The sequence below is a fragment of the Sus scrofa genome, chromosome 13 (genome assembly GCF_054392235.1).
Source record: "Sus scrofa isolate SSC_HxYL_T2T_F1_AM1 chromosome 13, Sscrofa_HxYL_maternal_Yorkshire_Landrace_v2.0, whole genome shotgun sequence".
NCBI classification, from domain to species: Eukaryota; Metazoa; Chordata; class Mammalia; order Artiodactyla; family Suidae; genus Sus; species Sus scrofa.
Window position 1 is genome coordinate 191098916 of NC_139395.1, and position 19654 is coordinate 191118569.

A 19654-nucleotide genomic window follows, 5' to 3' on the forward strand; every position below is an offset into this window, starting at 1 on the left:
TTTATTGTTTTGTATTGTGCTTATGTTCTCTTCCTTTTGATTTTTGTGAATCTATTGAAAATTTTTGACTTGTGGTTATTTTGTTTTGCAAGTATGTTAATCCATTACTGATTCTACTTGATTTATACTGGTATTCCCATAGGCTTAAACACATTCTGAATCAAATTTGACATTTTCTACTTTCCTCCCCCACTTTTAATAATTTTGATATCCTCTTTATATTTTCATGTTTATCCTTTTGAAGTGATTTACTTTCCAATTGTAATTTTCTCTTTCCTTTAGGTTCTTGCTTCTTTTCTATATAAAGAATACCTTTTCATATTTTTAAGGATATGTTTAGTATTATTGTATTCTTTTAGTTTTGCTTGTTTGAGAAACTCTCTCTTCTTCTATTCTAAGTGACAAATCTTGCTTGGGAGAGTATCATAAGTTGCAGGCTTTTTCTCTTTCAGGATTTTGAATATATCTTGCCATTTCCTTCTGTCCTGCCATGTTTCTGTAGAGAAATCAGCTAATAGTAATATAGGGGTTCCCTTGTAATTAATTCTTTGTTTTTCTATTGTTGTCTCAACAATCCTCTCTTTAACTTTTGCCATTTTAATTGAAATATGCCTTGGTGTAGCTCTGTCTGTTTGAGTTCATCTTGTTTGGAACCCTCTTTGTTTCCTGTACCTGGATATTTATTTCCTTCTTTAGGTTAGGAAAGTATTCAGCCATAATTTCTTCAAATACATTTTTATTCCCCTTTTCTTTTCTTTCTTGGATCCCTATTATGTGTAGATTGGGATTTATTGGGATTATATGGGATTTATGGGGATTTATATGGGATCTATTATCCCATAGCTCTCATATATTGCTTTCATTTTTTTAATGTATCTTTCTATCTGCTGTTCTGATTGAGTGATTTCCATTATTCTACCTTCCAAATCACTTATTCATCCTTCTGCATTATCTGGTTGGCTATTTATTGCCTTTAGCTCAGCTCTTGTCTCAGCAAATGAGTTTTCTAATATTAATTTGATCCTCTTTGTAGTTTCTAGTTCACTTTTTTACAGTAATCTGCATTTCTATTAATAGCCTTCCTTACTTCCTTTGGTATTTTTATTACCTCCTTTTTGAACTCAGGATCTGATAGAACAGAAACATCTCTTTCATTGTTTGTTCTTTCAGAATTTTCTTGACCTTTTAATTGGAGAGGTTCCTCCACTTCTTGATTTTAATTATATTTCTCTGACTCTATGAGTTTACAAGAAACAGTTATCTAGTGTTGTCTTGAAGGACTGTTTTTAGGTGGGAGTGTCCCTGTGTAGCCTCTTTGAGTCTAATGTTTTTGGTGCAAGGGCTGTTTTATTTGAATGATTTTATTTTTTCCATTATAGTTGGTTTACAGTGTTCTGTCAATTTTCTGCTGTACAGCAAAGTTACCCAGTCACACATACATATGCACATTCTTTTTCTCACATTATCTACCATCATGGGAATGGATAAGCAATGAGATCCTGCTGTATAGCACTGGGAACTATATCTAGTCACTTGTGATGGAGTAAGGGCTGTTTTTAATGTAGATGCCTGCCACACCTTTCCTTAGAGTGTGCTGGCCTTTATCCCCTGTTAGAGTGTGTGATTGCTGTTGTGGTGACTAGAGCCTGCAGTAGATGTGCAGTGGGACCTCCTATTTGCTCTCTGGTTGTCACAGTCCTGTTGAGAACAGGGTCTGCTCCCAAGTTGTCTGACTAAATGCCTCCAGATATGATTCTGAACTAGGGTGTGAGGAAAGCAGGACTGGAGCACTCCCCCGGAGAGGAGCCAGTGAGTATGCCTCTACAGGAGCTGTCCCCAGTGAAGCTCATTCTGTGGTGTTGCCTACCACCCATTGTGCTGGCTCACAAAGTACACTGTTTTTGGCAGTGTCCCCAGCCCTGCCTCAATCTTGGGAATTCAGGAAGTCTACCTGGGTGACCCACAGGCACCATGCTCACAAAGCCACTAGTGCAGATCCGCTGAGATCAGGCACCAGAACTGCTATATTCACACACCTAGATCCACTCTGAGAGCTACTGGGTCAGTCTAGACCCTGGCCCCACCTCTGTGGCTATGTGCCTGCTATATAGCCACTATCATAGAGCCCATAGTCACTGTCACCAGACATGTTCCAGTCATAGGAGCATCAGTAATCCCACTTGAATATCCCACTGGCACTGAGCTTGCAAAGTCACCTGCCGCATGTAAATCCAAGGATCAAACAGGTACTGAGAGACTTAGATTTCAGCCCTACTTCTGAAGTCACACAGTCCCTGGGGATCAGCTCAGATGTTAGTCCTGTCACCAGGTATAGGAAACCCACCAGAATTTTCAGAGATGGAGCCTCTGTGGTGGTACACCTCCCAGAATTTGCAGAGGTGGAGCGGCTCCCACTGGGAGCACACCAAGAAAGAGGCTGGTGTCACAGCCCCCATTCCTCCCTCCATGCACCTCTTAACAATGGGGCCTCAATTGCAGACCCCACTGCACATACCCCTGGTTGTGGCTTGGACCACACTCCAGCCCCCCAGGCTGTCTCCATGCAGTCAACCCAAGTTCCCTCTCCAGGTCTGTCCTCCAAAGCCTAAGCCTCAGCACCCAGCCCCTGCTCACCAGCAGATGCATCTGAGGCTGGGGACTGCAGCAAGATTGCCAGGACCCTCCGTGCAGGTCTCTCTCTTCTCTGCCCACTGCAAAACAGTTTCTACACTCTTCTCCAAACCTCTGAATTCCCCCTGTGTCCTGGCCAATCTGCCTGCCAGTGAAAGGGTCACCCAGAGTGAGGGAACCCACCCTCCTTCATATCTCCCTCCCAGGGCTCAGATACCATCCCAACTCCTTTCTCTTTTTTCTTTCACCACCCCCCGCCCCTGCTGGCCACCCAGCCATCCTTCCTACAATTTCAGTTTTATGAGTTCCTCAGCCAGCTTTCAGCAGGTGTTCCATGAGAACTGTCCCACACATAGATGTATTTTTGATGTATTGGTCAGAGGAGATGAGCTCCGTGTCCTTCTATCCCACCATATTGATCTGGTCAAGACTTTTTCACTTTAACTAAAATTCTCTCTCCAATGAGGACACCAAGGTATTATGGGAGTGGAGCTCAGCATCCACAAGTTAAGCAGTTGACACTCTTTAAGTTCCTGACATGTTCAAATGATAGCTTTTCTTTTATACAGACACAATTGTAGAATCTACTTTAAAAAAAAAATGACTTGTCGCCCTTTGGAAGGTGGAGCTTGTGACTCTCAAGGGAGAGAGACCTGTGATACTCTGGTCAGGTGATTCCTGTGTGTAAGAGTTTCTGATTAAATGTAGGACAAAGAGATCATTTTGTTTGTCTAATTAAACATTAAGGATCTTTCTGTCTACTGAGGCTATACCTTTCTGTTTATGATAGTGGCGGGTCTCTTCCTCGCACTGCCTTGCTCAGAACAAAAGATTCTCCCCTTGCTCTCAGACTAGACTTCCTGCTCCTCAAATCAGCTTCATGGGCTATGGGACACCAACCTGACTTTCACTGTGGTTTTCCTTCAAATTCAGTCTGATCAAGTCACAGAAGGCTGTCTTGATACAGACTTGCCAAGGCACATCCAGGTCGCTTCTTTTTATTCCTGTGTTGAATGTCCTAACTCTCACCATCTTTTGTCCTTGACCAACATTTACATTTAGTCCTGCTTAAGTCAAAGCTTCTCCCACACATTTCCTTGATACACAATCCATTTCCCAACCTCCTTTAGCATTAAATGTTTAGCTCTCTAGAACCCGATATACCTATGCTTTTATTTCTTTCTGTAGGTTTCTTGGTATCTGGTTACCCATGAGTTTATGGACATGATTATGTCTAATACCTGTTTGGTACCCAGCACAGTATCTCTATCCACTCATCTACCCATCTATTTATGTGTGTATGTGTCAGCTGCACTCCTATAGTTACTAAAAGAATTTCAGGTCTGATAGTAGCCTATTTCGTATACCTGCTTGCCCAATTAAAAATTGGTGCTAATGTTATTTGCATAAAACAGTTCTCTTTCTTTGGTTGTTAATTTATTCATGCAATCAAACAATTATTGCAACTATGTATAAATAGCTGTTCTAATTACTGGTGGAAAGAGTGAGATGTTACCATGGCTGAAGGTTTTGTATTGATCATAGCAGTAGGAACACAATAAAATCATTTTTGCAAAATTATTTTCAGCCCACATATATTTTTATATATCTAATATGTTAAATCCAATTCAGGCGACATAAAAGTAATTGTGTTTGAGCTTCAAGTTCTTGTCCATTTTTTTTTCTTTTTATGTCTGCATCTGTGGCATATGGAAGTTCCCAGGCTAGGGGTCAGATCAGAGCTGCAGCTGAGGCCTACACCACAGCCATAGCAACATGGGACCTGAGCTGCCTCTGCGACCTAAACCTTAGCTTGTGGCAACACTGGATCATTAACCCACTGAGCAAGGCCAGGGATTGAACCCACATTGTCATGGACACTGTGTCAGCTTCTGAATCCACTGAGCCACAATGGGAACTCCTCATCTATCTTGAATGTGCTATAATGCTGTTGATTATTATAGTCTGATACCAAAATCAATGGGCAGAATGCTTTTAAGAAATGAGGAATTATCTTCCATAAGTCATAAAAAGAAATTAACTGGTGTTTCCTTAAAAAGCAGATACAAGGGATGGATTCAGGGCTTCCTGGAGAAAGTGAAAAAATAAGAATACAGGGCACCACCACTCACAGTTTTTGTTCTACCATATTAATATTTTTCTTAGGTGAATATCATACCAATGAATTACTTATGTGAGGTATTTGTTAAGAGTCTAAAATGTGTTATATGCTGTGCTACAGGCCCAATAGGCAGATATTCCTTAGAAGTAGGGCATTTTATCTAGGTCATAGAAACAGAGACTAGAATGGTGGTTACTGGGTGGGGAGCAGTGGGGCAAAAGAGGAGATCTTGGTCAAAGAGCACAAGTGCCCAGTTATAAGATGAATAAGTTCTAGGGATCAAATGTACAAAACACTGATTTTGGTTAATAATACTATATTATATACATACCTGAAAATTACTAAGAAAATTGCTAAGAAAATATATCCTGAAACTATACTCATAACCTAAATATGTGCAGACACCTAACTGGAGTGAAAAATTAGGTGCTATCAGGAACTGTGTGAACTGGGGACTATATACCCGATTTAAACATATGCAGATGTTCAAAAACACTTTGCTAGTCAAATAGACAAAAGAAATTTGCAGTGTTGATTAGAATAGAGTTCAGCAAATTGATGTTCCTCAAATTAATGTATTTTCACCTGACCTCATTCATATAAAGGAGATTAAATAGTGAGGTGGTTAATCGGAGCTATGACTGCAACCATGGCCTTTACCAACCAGCTGATGTAAGAATCAAAGTCATGGTTTTGGAAGTAGCTGTGATGAAAATAAATGAGAGCATTCTCATGACCCAGGTTGCAGTAGCTAACTATTGATGTGTAAAAATTACCCTCAAGGATCAGCAGCTTAAAACAACAGACATCTATTATCTCCCATAATTTCTGAGGATCAGGAATCTGGAACAGCTTAACTGGTGGTTCTGGCTCAAGGCCTCATGGAGTTGAGTCAAGCTGTTAGCCAGGGCTGTGGTGGATAGGGCCCATCAACTCCCTGGCATGCATATTGGCAGACCTCAGTTGCTGGCTGACTCTTGGACTAATACATTGGTTTATTGCTATGGGAGCCTCTCCATAAACTTCCAGAGTTTCCTTACAATGACAGCTGGCTTCCCAGAGTGAATGATCAAAAGGAAAAAGATTGAGCTGGAGAAGGAAATCCCAGTGTCTTTTACAACCTAGCCTCAGAGTTTCACCATTTTCAATAGCTATCCAGCCCCTACTTGGGAATGGGAATTCATGTCTTCTCCTTTTTGGAAATATTTATAACAACTCCAGAAGCTCTGCCATTTTCCAATCTAGGTTTTGATATTGGAAAAATATTTTAAGCTCTCAAACTTTATGGGTTTTGTTTGGTTTTTTTGTTTGTTTGTTTGGTGGGTATTTTTTTTAACCTGAAAAGGCAAGAATAATCAGTCTATTTTCCAGAAATCTGGTTTAAAGATTAAGGGAGGTAATGTATATACAAGCAATTTGCAAAGTGCCATAGGAATAAAATGTATCTTCTAATAGCATCTGCACTTGCAGTCAGAATATTATCCTCTAGACAAGTGCATTCTCCTGTAAACATGGTATGAAGATATCACACATGTTATTATGGATTTATAAAAGTAACCACTGGTATGACACATGGTTTGGTAATACTGTCTATAACTGACTAATATGGAAGGGAATTTCTCAACCAAAAGAGCACCAAATCTTATCACTTCTATTTCTTTCAAATCTATTTGTCCATCTCCAATGCCAAAATCCCTAGGCCATGATCAACTTTTGCCTGGATTACTATAATAGCCTTTAAGTGGTCTTCCAGTTAGAATGCTTATCCTTCCAAATCCATTTACCACATTATAGCCATTATTCTTTATATAATTTAAATCTTCCTCATATGAGAAGTAAGGCTTATATATGACAAAATGACAAATATGCCAATTCTCACTGTATTTAAGGTCTTATTTTTTTAATATCAGTTTTATTTTTCTCCTTTTCATTCAGCTTTATATATTCCATCCCTATCTAGTTTGAAGGGATAGTGCTATTTTGGAAAGTTATTTAACAAGGAAAAGAACTTTAGGAATACTACTCAGACAAAAAAAGAACAAAATAATGCTATTTGCAGCAACATGGATGGAACTAGAGAGTCTCGTATTAAGTGAAGTAAGTCAGAATGAGACAAATACCATTTGATAGCACTTATATCTGGAATCTAATATATGGCAGAAATGAACCCATCTACAGAAAAGAAACAAACTCATGAACATGACTTGTGGTTGCCAAGGGGGAGGAGTGTGTTCGATTTGGGAGTTTGGGGGTAGTAGATGAAAACTCTTGCATTTGGAGGGGATCAGCAATGAAATCCCTCCATATAGCACAGGGAACTACATCTAGTCACTTGTGATGGAACTCGATAGAGGATAATGTGACAAAAAGAATGTGTGGTGTGTGTGTGACTGTGTATAAAATATGTGTGTATATATATAGAATATATACAATATGCATTATATATGATTGTGTTACTTTGCTGTACAGCATAATTTTACAAAACATTGTAAATCAACTACAATAGAAAAATAAAAATTAAAAAAAGAACTTTAAGTTCAAAAGACCACTGGTCACCCCTGATTCTCAGATCTGTGTCCATTCCAGAAACCTGACAGCAACCTTAGAACTCCTTTTCCCTCACAGTCTATTTACAATTCATCAGCTAATCTTATTGATTCTGCCACCAGAATATGTTTCTAATATATTCATTTATTTTTCTGTCACTGTTAGTATAAAATTTTCATGTAAATAATGTGATGGTCTCCTAGTTGGTCTTCCCACCTCCTTTTTTGACACCTACACCTTTTTCTTTCTATTGAAGAGAAGAAACGTAACCTTTTAATGCAAAGATCTATTCCTTCTTAAAACCTAAGAAAAAAGTTATGAGTCCTTAATAAAGCTTTCAAGCCAAAAGGCTCAAACTAAATAGGTTTCTACCTATCTCTTCAGCTATTCTTTCATCCTAACATGCACCGAACTCTTTTATGCCTGAAAAAAATTTGCATAGCATTTCTGTATGGCTGAACTTATTTCCTGTATTTTCCACTTTTGCCTTGTATATGCTTAATAATCCTGTCTCTGCCTAGGTATTACTTCCTCAAAGAACTCTTAAGTCTCCTTGCTATAATCTTTTCATGAAACTCTCCCTTTCACCTTATTGAAGATGCAACATAAAAGTATGTTGGGATTTTGTTATATGGTATCAAATTCCACTCACTAGAACATCAGCTCCTTGAGAGCAACAACCATATAACCATATTAATTGATTCATTGCAACTCCTCAGTAATTAGCCTCCTGCCTGATGCATATTGGGTACTCAGAAAACCTGTGTTGAATGAGTGAATTGTAGGAGGCTTTTGACTGCTCCTATTAATTTCTTGAGTCAGGATTTATTTATTAGGTTATTTGACATGATGGCACTCATCAGTTTCACTTAGGAAGAATGAGATTGTTCACCTCCATCAAGTCAGACTAGAGTGTGTTTGGACAGCCAAGTGGAAGGAGAGCTTGGAACAAGAAGAAAAAGAAGATGCAGAAATGCACTTTACCTATTTAATGTTTTAAATCAAAGTAGTTAAAGATGTGGAATTTAGGATGTGACTGACAAATAACTGGCTTTGTACCAATTCATAATTTAGAGCAGACTAAACCCATCCACTCATAATCTTCAGTGTCTTTATATTTAAAGATTTGCAGATTTAAAAGCTGGTCTTAGAATATAACTAGAATTTTCTGTGTATCTATGCTATCTTATAATACTAATGGCCAAGGAAAGCAAATGAGAACATATAAATCAATGCACACTGCATATTTATAATTGCTCCCTCTTGATGATCTCCTAATTCTCATGACCTGAAAGTTAATAGAGCTTTCACTAATGTAGTGTGGATTATAGAGACTAAGATGCTGCTTTCATTTGATGGTTATAATTGACTTTAACTGAAAGAGAATAAATGTAAGCAGGATTTCCTATTTATTTCTAACACCTTGTAATGCTAATGATCAACGAAAGCAAATGACAGCATATAAATAAATACACATTTAGAGAATAAAAGAAGTTATCCTGGCTCTTTAAAGTCATATTTTAATTTAAAAACTTACTGACTCAAATTAATATCCATAATGTAAGAGAAAATGGACTATCATTCAACAAACTTTTGGTGATTTTCTTTTATGTACAGAAATTATTACTGAATTTAGGACTATAAAGAGACTATAAGACAGTCAGGCCCACAACAAGCTATGTTCCTCCTGTTGAACACACAGGTGCATGGGCACGTTTACACACATACACACACATACACACACATACACACATAAACTCTAAAATAATTGCTGAGATCTCTGCTTCTAGGTGAATAAGTCATGAGAAAAATGGATAATTATGCCTGAGAAAGTCTGAGAAGATAAACTCTCTTAAAGCTATTACACATTAATAGGATTATATAAAGTAGAGATGGGTAAAAGTTATTTCAAGGAGAAAGATAATATGTAAGAAGACCTGACAGTCTGGAAAGTTCATGGTCTTTTGGAGAATGCGAATGTTCCTAGCATGACTTGATTTTATAGTTCATAGTAGGAATCGGAGGGGGAAAAAAAACCTTTCTTTAATAGCCCTAGAAATTCAGACATTTTCTTCTCTTATGATTCCACAGAAAATTGCATATGTATTTTCACTGCATTTTTCATATCACATGAAAAATTGTCTGTTTAATGTCTGTCTAATCTATGAGATTATTTTATGGATATTTTCTGTTGATAATATATCTGATATATTATTGGCATTTAAGGAATGCTTCTTGAATCAAAGAGTCTGAAAAATTTAAATTAGAACCAGATTCAGAACACTCTGCTTTATATGACTGGTTAAGAATTTTACAGTTGTGATATTTTTCTTTAATAATTAGGAGATTCCTCATTATAGTTTGAATTTCTAGCTTCTATTTAAAAATTAAAACATCTGGCAACCCAGAGTCTACAATTCACATAGCAATGCTGACCTGGAGTTGAGTGGCAGTAACCACCCATCACAAAGGCTTTCTCTGTGCAGAGCCACAATCCCCACCTCTCTCTCTTGTCTTCCACTGAGCCTCTTTCACCTGTTTATATTACCTGCTTGGCTGCTGTAGGACTTTTTTTTTCCCCTCCTCTACTGCAGTATAGGCGACTGACAGTAAACAGCACATTCTCAGGTATGTGTTTTAGAAATATGTTTTGGCAGCTGTGTGAGCTATTTAATTAGGTCAGGTTGTAGAATATCATTATGTGTTTAGCAGTATCTTAAAATAGCTTTATATGCTTGTTAAAATAAATGTATTATATTATTGTTATATAATGCTCTTAGAAGCAACACATTTTTATTTTTTAAAAAAATAAATTTTGTCATGAAGTGAAGGCAAGCTTCTCATGTTGGTACAGTGTCGTTCCAAAATAATCAAGACAATGTTGCAATTTGCCTACGGGAAATAGACTTGTTTGTAAAACAGAGAAGTCTAATTTGTGAAAAAAATCTGCTCCGCTCATGAGGTGATAAAAATCATTCTGCAGGAAATAGAAGAGATGGAATATACCAACATGTACTTTATAAAGCAAACAGCTGTTTGTGTTGCAGTGCAGAGGATCCTTGAATGTGCAATGTACATTACATTTCCCTCTTCCATGGCTTTGGGATATTTTTGGCAAATTGTCTTTTTACATTATTCTTTGAATATATAATTTACACAGTACAAGCTAAGTAGTAAAGATGATGGTTTACCACTTCCCCTTTGCAGAGGTATTTTTATCATGTCTTGGCAGAGATATTTATACATCTAATCCCTTCTACAAGACATTAGATAGAGCTTCGAGAAAAACTCGAATTTTTTTTTTCTTTCCTTAACAACCACCTCTGTTTGAAATGAGGTGTGTTTGCAGTGCCGAAATTAAATATTCAGATTCGTCAAGTACTATAATCTGTGGTACAGAATGGGTAGGAGGGAAAAAGCTGAAATCTCAGCGTTTTCCTGTTATCATATTATGAAAAATGTTGACAAACATTTGGAACAAGTGAGAGTTGGCAGGAGCAGGTTAGGAACTGGTAGCTGCAGAAGAGACCAGAGAAAATTGTCAGCTCATCTTTCCTGACATTTTGCTTATGTGTAGAGGGAGCTTTTACATCCCTTCTAATTTTTTTTTTAAATTCCCTACATAATTCAAATGGAAAGCCTGATGAGACCATACCTGCTTTTTTAAAATTTATGGGAAAAACAGCCTTTTTGCATTTCTGCTGAATAAAATGACAGGATTGGCTCCAGGGTTTTCTACTCCCAGCAAAAGCCTTCAGGTTCGTCTGTGACAGGACTCTCCATAGAGGTTATTTTTACCTGGCATGGCTGTGCTGTTACTGATGCTGCTGCTCTCGATGGCAGAAATAACTTCTCCTGTGGGTGTCTCAGGCAGAATGAAAGCTGGATCAAGGTGGAGAGGTGAAAAGAATCGTGAGTAACCAGGAATTTTTACTCTTGGTGCATTTCTTTCTTTCCTCTTTATATTTAGGAATGTATCGGGTCTGCCTAGCTTTTCAGTTCACAGGATTTCCAAGAGGTTGTTTTAAGACTTCGGAAGAATTTTACACATTAAATATGCATGCAGAATAAATGGACTCAACCTTCTCTAGGCTCCACACATCTGCAATATTGTTCTGGATTTCCTTGCAAGACTTTTGTTTGGCTTTTCTAGTTAACTCTTACAATTCCTGAGACTGTAAAGACTTTGAGTAGATAGAAGCCAAGGGCCATATATGTAAGTTAACCTCAGCTCTTCTGTATAAAGTTCAAATAAGTTGCTCGTATTTGTTGATATTCAAATGCTAGCTACGTAATACACTTTTTTACATATAAGCATTTTGTTCTGATGTTGGCAAGAAAGGAAATTTAGAAATAGCAAATGTCATAGGCACTCTGATTTGAATCACTTAAGAGTCTGTGCTTTGCAATTGGGAATTGCTGGTTGATAAATATATTACTCTTTAGAGTCACTAACTTCCTTATTCTCTCCCTATGGACATGCAAGACCATTTCACTATTAAATGTGTTTATATGTTTAAGACATATGGTATTTAAACTACTATTTCAGTTTTAGAACTGAATCCGTTTCTGGTATCATTATAGAAGAAGGAAATGGATTTGGCATTTGTTTCCCTCAGAACTAATTGGCCAGATCCAGCTACTGGCTTTTCTCCCTTTTACCCTCCCAGATGGTAGAAGGGTCTTGTGTGTGTGTGTGTGTGTGTGTGTGTGTGTGTGTGTGTGTGTGTGTGTGTGTGTGTGTAGAAAGCTTAGAAGTAGCTATATTCCTATCTCCAAGATAGAAGAGGTAGATGCATTCCTCTTCTCTTTAACTCTCTTCAAAAAAGGGATGTAGAGATGAACCAAGGAATCTCTTTGGAAAAGGGGAATGTTTCAAAATATTGTTGAGTGCTCAGAAGAGGCAATGCCAATGAACCTATTTTACTGAAACTCCAATTTAGAAGATTCAAGTAGCCTTAGAGCTAATGGCTATAATTATGACTTTTGCTTTAATCATGCCTTTGGCTCATTTACCATTTTGTTTTACTGTCATGAAATGATCTGATGGATAGATCAATGGGGACTGTAAGCCTGATAAGCTGGGAAAGTTATAGGTTTAATTTAGCTTTCACCTGAATTTCTCAGTAATCAATTATTATGGCCTTTTATCTTCCTTCCTCTTTCTCCTTTCTTTTTCCATTAATCTCTTTTTTTTTCCTTCTCATGATTCAGAAAAGGAAATAGATCTGATATTTACACTTTCCACAAATAATATGTAATTGGTTTTATTGACTATATCTTCTCTGAACTTGAAGATTGCCTTGATGTTCTCCTTCACTGTTCCAAGGTGGAACCATGTAAGCTAAATCTTGCATCCCGCTGGATAACACTAGGAGGAATTCATTCCTCTTCAAAGTCCAAGAGTCATCAATTTTAGTCCACACTTTGGACTTAATTCTAATCATGCTAGCCCATTAATATAAGTTTTACTTATCTAGCTTTATAAGTTTATATTATCATCTCCATTATAAGAAACAGTATCTACAATAATCTCATCATTAGCAAGGATAGATATGACTGCTTCCATTTAAAAAAAAGAAACCTGATATGCCAAAAAGTTAAATGACTTGATCTAGAATATTCACCCAGTTAAGTTACAGACCCAGCTCTGTAATCAGTGTGTAGACTTCTAATTCTATGTTCTTTCCCTAGCACAAAGCTCCCTCAGAGAACAGTCAGACTCTGAGAAACTCAAATCCCAGTTCCTGAGTCAGCTTTGGGTCTGTTTTTAAAAGAGTAGCCTCAAAATGAATCAGTTTGAGAATACTCAAGGTGTTACTCTTTCATGTAGGCACTCCCAAAGTCTTCAGGCTGGTTGGATATAAATAAATATCTTTAGAAAACATTAGCAAACTATGTTCCAAACTTTCCAAAAAATGCTTTTAAGGAAATAATGTTGGAAAAAATTGGGCCTGTGATTGGGTTGAGAAAAAAATGGATGGAATTTGATAAATATATTGTCCTGATGTAGAGGGACAGCTATGTTTTAAAATTATTTGATTTCTCAAGAGGTGACTGAACTGTAATTTCCTATATTACAATTACTATAGTGATCTTCAGTGCCCCAAACCACAAGGGCAACACAGCATTTTAAACCTTTGTGCTTCAACCTTTTGCTTTTCAAATAAACCCCTGGGAAACACAAAATCGAGTGATCCAAACTTACCCTTGCATTGAAGAGTTTGTGTGAGAGGAACTGAGGCAATTTATTGAGAATTTCTCAACTAAGAGAATTCCTGTTGGGTTACAGATCAATTGATTCCCAACAATGAATAAGTTGTGATAGAAGGCTTATAGTAAACTTTATATATATCCTCTGAGAGAATTTGTGAATAAATTTGGAAAGATATTTAAATTCCTAGTGAATTGAGAGTTATATATTATACCTAAAAAGTAATGATAAAAATCAAGGTGATAAATCTCAATCAGAGTTTCTAGTTTTCAAAGAATGTCACATCACAGATTTTGGCATGGATCTGCATGTATAAGGAAATTTACATTCTTTCTTGCCTGTATCACTGATTTTTTCAGAAGGATATTGTGTATGTCTATTTTTAAAATTATTATTTTTTATAGTTATTTCCCCAATGCAATTTTTTTTCTACTGTACAGCATGGTGACCCATTTACACATACACGTACGCATTCTATTTTCACACATTATCATGCTCCATCATAAGTGACTAGACATAGTTCCCAGTGCTACACAGCAGGATCTCATTGCTAATCCATTCCAAAGGCAATAGTTTGTATCTGTTAACCCCAAGCTCCCCAACCACCCCAACCACCCCATTCCCTCGCCCTTGGCAACCACAAGTCTATTCTGCAAGTCATTTTTTGATCAATTTCTATTCATGCACTTCTAAAGTCATAAAAAGATTTCAGAGATTGTTAAAAAACAGTCTTTTACTTGAAAATCGATTGCATTTGTTCTTTGAGAGACTGTAGTGCCCCTAGGTGTTTCCTTTGCTTACATATCTTTAAGAAACTAAACTTTGATCATTTATTCTAATATTTATCCAACTCTTTACATCAGTTTGTAATTTTGCCTACTTCTCAAAATTGTGAACTCAAGAAAGAGACTCTATCATTTCCAGCATTTAGTAGAATTCCTAATATATTGTAAAAACAGTGATTATTTGCTTAAATAAATGAATGCTTCAGAATTACTCATTAAATTTGAAAGTATAAATTTGTATATTAACTAAGTGAATTCTTTGGAATATGTAAAATTATTGAATATGCCCCTATTCTTTTTATTTATGTACAATATCCATCAAAATAGTAATTATTGCAAAAAATATGTAACTGTAAAACATAGAAGAAAGTTTAGTAAATAGAGTAGATCCTGTGAAAGGTAACCATTTTCAAACATTAAAAGTAAGTTTTAAAAAATAGCAACAGCGGAATGCTTAAAATGTAACAATGTAACATTTGGTGAAAAAGGCTATACAGATATATATACATTATGACTCAAAAAAAAGAACTCATAAAAGCCTTCTAGGGTGAAAAAGAACTTCAAGCCTTATAACTCTCAACCCTCTAGTCCTGTTTTTTATAGCATCTATCTTTAACTATATCTTGTATGTATTTTTATTTATTTATTTCTCCCAATAACAAGGAGAAAAGAACTCTCTTGTTATTGTTTGTTTCCTGGCTTTAGTAAAGATCCTAGGAAAGGAGTTCCCGTCGTGGCGCAGTGGTTAACGAATCCGACTAGGAACTATGAGGTTGTGGGTTCGATCCCTGGCCTTGCTCAGTGGGTTAACGATCCGGCGTTGCCGTGAGCTGTGGTCTAGGTTGCAGACGCGGCTCGGATCCCGCGTGGCTGTGGCTCTGGCGTAGGCTGGTGGCTACAGCTCCGATTCAACCCCTAGCCCGGGAACCTCCATATGCCGCGGGAGCAGCCCAAGAAATAGCAACAACAACAACAAAAGACAAAAAAAAAAAAAAAAAAAGAACCTAGGAAATACATTTATTCAATGACTATATATTGATGTAATGAGACGTGATGAGAAATTAAATTAAAACAGAAATGCTCCAAAGTAAGAGTTTTCATTAGGCATTGTGGATATATATAACTACTTAATTTTTATTTTTTTATTTTTTTATTTTTTTAAATTTTTTTATATTTTTTTTTATTTTCCCACTGTACAGCAAGGGGGTCAGGTTATCCTTACATGTATACATTACGATTACATTTTTTCCCCCACCCTTTCTTCTGTTGCAACATGAGTATCTAGATAAAGTTCTCAATGCTATTCAGCAGGATCTCCTTGTAAATCTATTCTAAGTTGTGTCTGATATGAAGAGAAATTAAATTAAAACAGAAATGCTCCAAAGTAAGAGTTTTCATTAGGCATTGTGGATATATATAACTCTACTGAATTTACTTAATTTTTAAATACTTTTTGAGGGTTTTATCAGTTTTTTTTTTTTGGAAGTAAAAATCTTAGGGTTTTTTTTTTTTTAAAGCCATATCATTCAAGGAAAAGACTGGATCATAGATATAGTATATATATATATATATATATATATATATATATATATATAGACTCATGCTCTGGATTAATTCAGAAGATATTTTTTATAAAGAAAAAAAAGTCTCTGGTTTACCAAATCCATTTAAGATTGCCAAACCTTCTATCCTGTGGAAAAACAAATATCTCTCCATACATATACCACACTGTATTTCTTATTTGATATATTATTTTTGACCTCCCATTACAAAATTTTAAAGTGAACTCTACAGTTATTTTTAACCATTTGCTTCTTTGCTTTGGTCACTGCCCACAGGTGAAGTGTATCTTGTAGAAAATTTTTGAAATATTAGAATTATTGGGGGAAGAGTCTTTCAGAGATGCCCTGAAATAATTTAAATTAAATTTTAAAATACTTATCTACAATTGCTCTTTCTCCAATTTTATGTTTCATCTTTGCTACTTTATTGACAATATCATATACTACACAATTCCTCAAGAACCTAATACTACAAATCAGTTTTTAATTCTTCTTTCAAAGTACTTGTTTTGTAAAGTTATGAGACTATAGGCTTACAAGTTTAAAAAAAAGTTTCACTGTTTATTCTTTATCTCTTCATTTTATAAAATTTTGAGCAATACTTCTTATTAAGAAATAACCATGTTCAGAGTTCCCAATGTGGCTCAGTGGTAATGAACCTGACTAGTATCCATGAGTATGTGGGTTCTATCCTTGGCCTTGCTCAGTGGGTTAAGGATCTGGTGTTGCCTTGAGCTGTGGTGTAGGTCATAGATGTGACTTGGATCCCTCATTGCTATGGCTGTGTCTGTGGCTGGCAGATGCGGCTCCAGTTCGACCCCTAGCCTGGGAACTTATATATGCCCCATGTGAGGCTGCCCTAAAAAGCCAAAAAAAGAAAAAGAAAAGAAAAGAAATAACCATGTTCAGTAAGTTAAAACAGTATATAACTTTAATCCACAATATAAAGTTATTAAGGAAACAGTTTTTATTGTGTCTTGTTCCTTTTTTTAAAATAGCCAATAAGATGCCCTTGCAGTGTTGATCAGATGATGATTTGATACCAAAAATCAGTAGATTTGTGGTGAGCTAAAGTATAAGTAGTGAGTTACCCCCAGGCAAAGATTAGTATCAAAGATACACTAAAACACCGTTTGAAGTTAACAGTACAATAACAGACATCTGGAAATATGAGAAGTTGATAGGATTTGCCTTTGAGCAGCCCAGGGGTGATTGGACCCTTATCAGAGAAAGAGCAGAATATGTTCCTTGACGCTAAAAAGTCAAAACTGGATGTCTTAACACGCAACTGATACTCTCCCCTTGCAGAGGAAATTTTCCTTCCTCTGACCATCTCAGTTACTATTTGTAGTCGGAGGGTAGAGATCTCATGTATTACATTAGCGAAGTTCATTTAACCCAAGAGGATCATCTTTATATCATGATACTTTAGAGTATAATTCAAGATACATTTGAACATTGATTAATAAATTTGAATTCAACATTTGAATATTGATACATAGTATTTTAAAAGACCAATAATTTTATTGCATATACAATATGTCATAATGAAGTTCTGGATAGTTCACAGTTCTTTTTATGGAGAACAATACAGTGTTGCATGTGTACTATCATTTGTGGTGCAATATTTTTGAAAGAACTAATGTATTCTCTATCACTTATTCATTATAAATTATGGCTGAAATAAATGAACATAATTTTAGTGGGAAATTTTAGGCACCTTACACTTGATCAAAGAGATTTAAGCTTTAATTTTTTTAACTCTAGAAAGGCATAGACAGATTTTTTAATTTTTATAGCAAGAGAAGAACTAAAATAAAATGAAATTGACTACACGTCTATTTTTTTCTGAGAAATTCATTTGAACATTGATTATTGAATTTGAATTCAACATTTGAATATTGATACATAATATTTTAAAAGACCAATAATTTTATTGCATTCTAGGTTTATTAATTAGTTATTGTAAGGCCATTCTTTTAGACAATTAAATAATTATTCAGCAACACATGGTCATTTATCCTCTGTCTCTTCCATTTGGTCAATATTTTATTGTTCAGAAAACCAAGTTTAACTGATGTCAGAATATGAGCTGCCTTTATTGGCTAACACTAAATCATTTTATCTACTCCCAAGGAACTCTAGGAGAAAGTCATAAAAGCAAATTTGTTTCATTCCATTTCTCCAGATTGCTATGCCTATTATCTGAGGATAATTATAAACGCCATGGAACAGATAAGGACTACAATTAGTTAAGTTTGCAAAACTGAACCATCAATTTGCAGCCTGCCTGTTTTGTGTTTTGTATTGCACTAAGCCTGTAACATACAGTTATGGTGAATACAGTTATCCTAATATATAACCCCTATGTAGGTAGAAGAGTTATAGAAGATGATTTTGCCCTTATATGTGGCACAAAGGTCAATAACTTAAAGCTGTAGCAGATGAAGAGAAAGTAAATTCCTTGATCATATACATTCCAATGTAATTTTGTTGCCTCAAGCTCCCTTAGCCTCAAATCTGGGGACCAGGAGGAAAAGCTCAGCTGTTCCATAGATGCTTAAGAAAACAGCTGAACTCAGCTGTCACACACATGAATAGAAAAGCCATTTCCCAGGTAATCCTTTCTCAAACCATTCCATATTGAAAGGTTATAATTCTACAGAAGCAGACTTTCAAAATAATTTTATGTCTTTTTTTTGTTTTTTGTCAGAATAATTTTAAGAAACAACTTTGATTTCATTCTGATAAAGATGATAGAACTTAAGTATGTACAGACATTTTAAAAAGGTATGTAATTCACGAGGATGAACAGGATCAGTCTGCAACCTCAGTTTTTGGTAAATCCAGCTTTCATTCCAGCTTTTGCCACAGAGAAATGGCAAAATTTCTCTAAATTATCCCAGCATGATGATATTAACTATCTCTTCTATAATGATATCAAATATACTGTTTTGGTTCTAACAAAAATGTTCATAAATTTGAATGACACTGAAAGAAATGGAGTCTATAAGATTTCATTTTTCTTATTTTATGGTACAGATGTGAGCCAACAAATTTGGCTATATAGCTTATTTCTGTCAGTTGACTATTATTTTCTGACTGACTTTGATTTTAAAACTAGGCATTTAAGCTCATAAAAATTTAGCCCAAAGGTATAGTAAAACCACACCTAAGAATATAATGTCTTTGGAAGCCTGCTGTTTTTAAAAAAGAGACAAGTTCAAAATTTTACTGTTCACTAGCCCTCCTTAGAAACTACCTATTATTTGCCATTTGAAATTGTTCTCAGGTTACAGAAGTGTTAAAAGAATTTTATGTGCTAGAGCTCAGTTAGTTTTGGGCAGTGTAATGAAGTAGAACAGTGTGCTCAAAGAAATGTGGTGATGAATCTATCACTGCTCTAACTTGTCCAAAATCCCTGCCAAAGTAGCCACATTCTCTTTGATGAGTCTGTTTAACACTCTCCCTATTAAGATTTTCACACTATAAGTAAGTTTGGTGTAGTTTAAATAATGTAAGAAAATGCTGAACAGGCTTAAAAGTAGTGTAGTTTTGATTCATCTCTCATTGTTACCACGAAGAAATGAACGTACAAAATTATTAGCATTAAAATATACAGAATCAGAGACAGAGAAACAGAGACAGAGAAAAGAAATGGGGGGTTCTTTGCTATGTAAGGCTGTGGAGTTGAAAAGTGGATTGAGAGAGACTGAGTGATAATTTGAAGACATTTGGGCAGCCTATTAACCTGAAGCATTTAATGGTTAAATACTGCAATCGCATCATAACC

The 19654-nt window shown here is 35.8% G+C and overlaps 1 protein-coding gene across 17 annotated transcripts in view; it reads left to right on the forward strand.

Moving 5' to 3' along the window:
* ROBO1 (roundabout guidance receptor 1) overlaps positions 1 to 19654 on the forward strand; it is a 1127179-nt gene that overhangs the window by 331805 nt on the left and 775720 nt on the right. For 8 of the 17 annotated variants that reach the window (XM_021071369.2, XM_021071377.2, XM_084991650.1 and 5 more), the window contains exon 1: positions 10821 to 11212. The exons of the other annotated variants lie outside the window; for them this stretch is intronic. In XM_021071369.2, the coding sequence (XP_020927028.2) occupies positions 11104 to 11212 (109 nt within the window). In that variant the 5' untranslated portion in view covers positions 10821 to 11103. Of the gene's footprint in view, positions 1 to 10820; positions 11213 to 19654 lie in introns of those variants that run through there. 17 annotated transcript variants of the gene reach the window in all.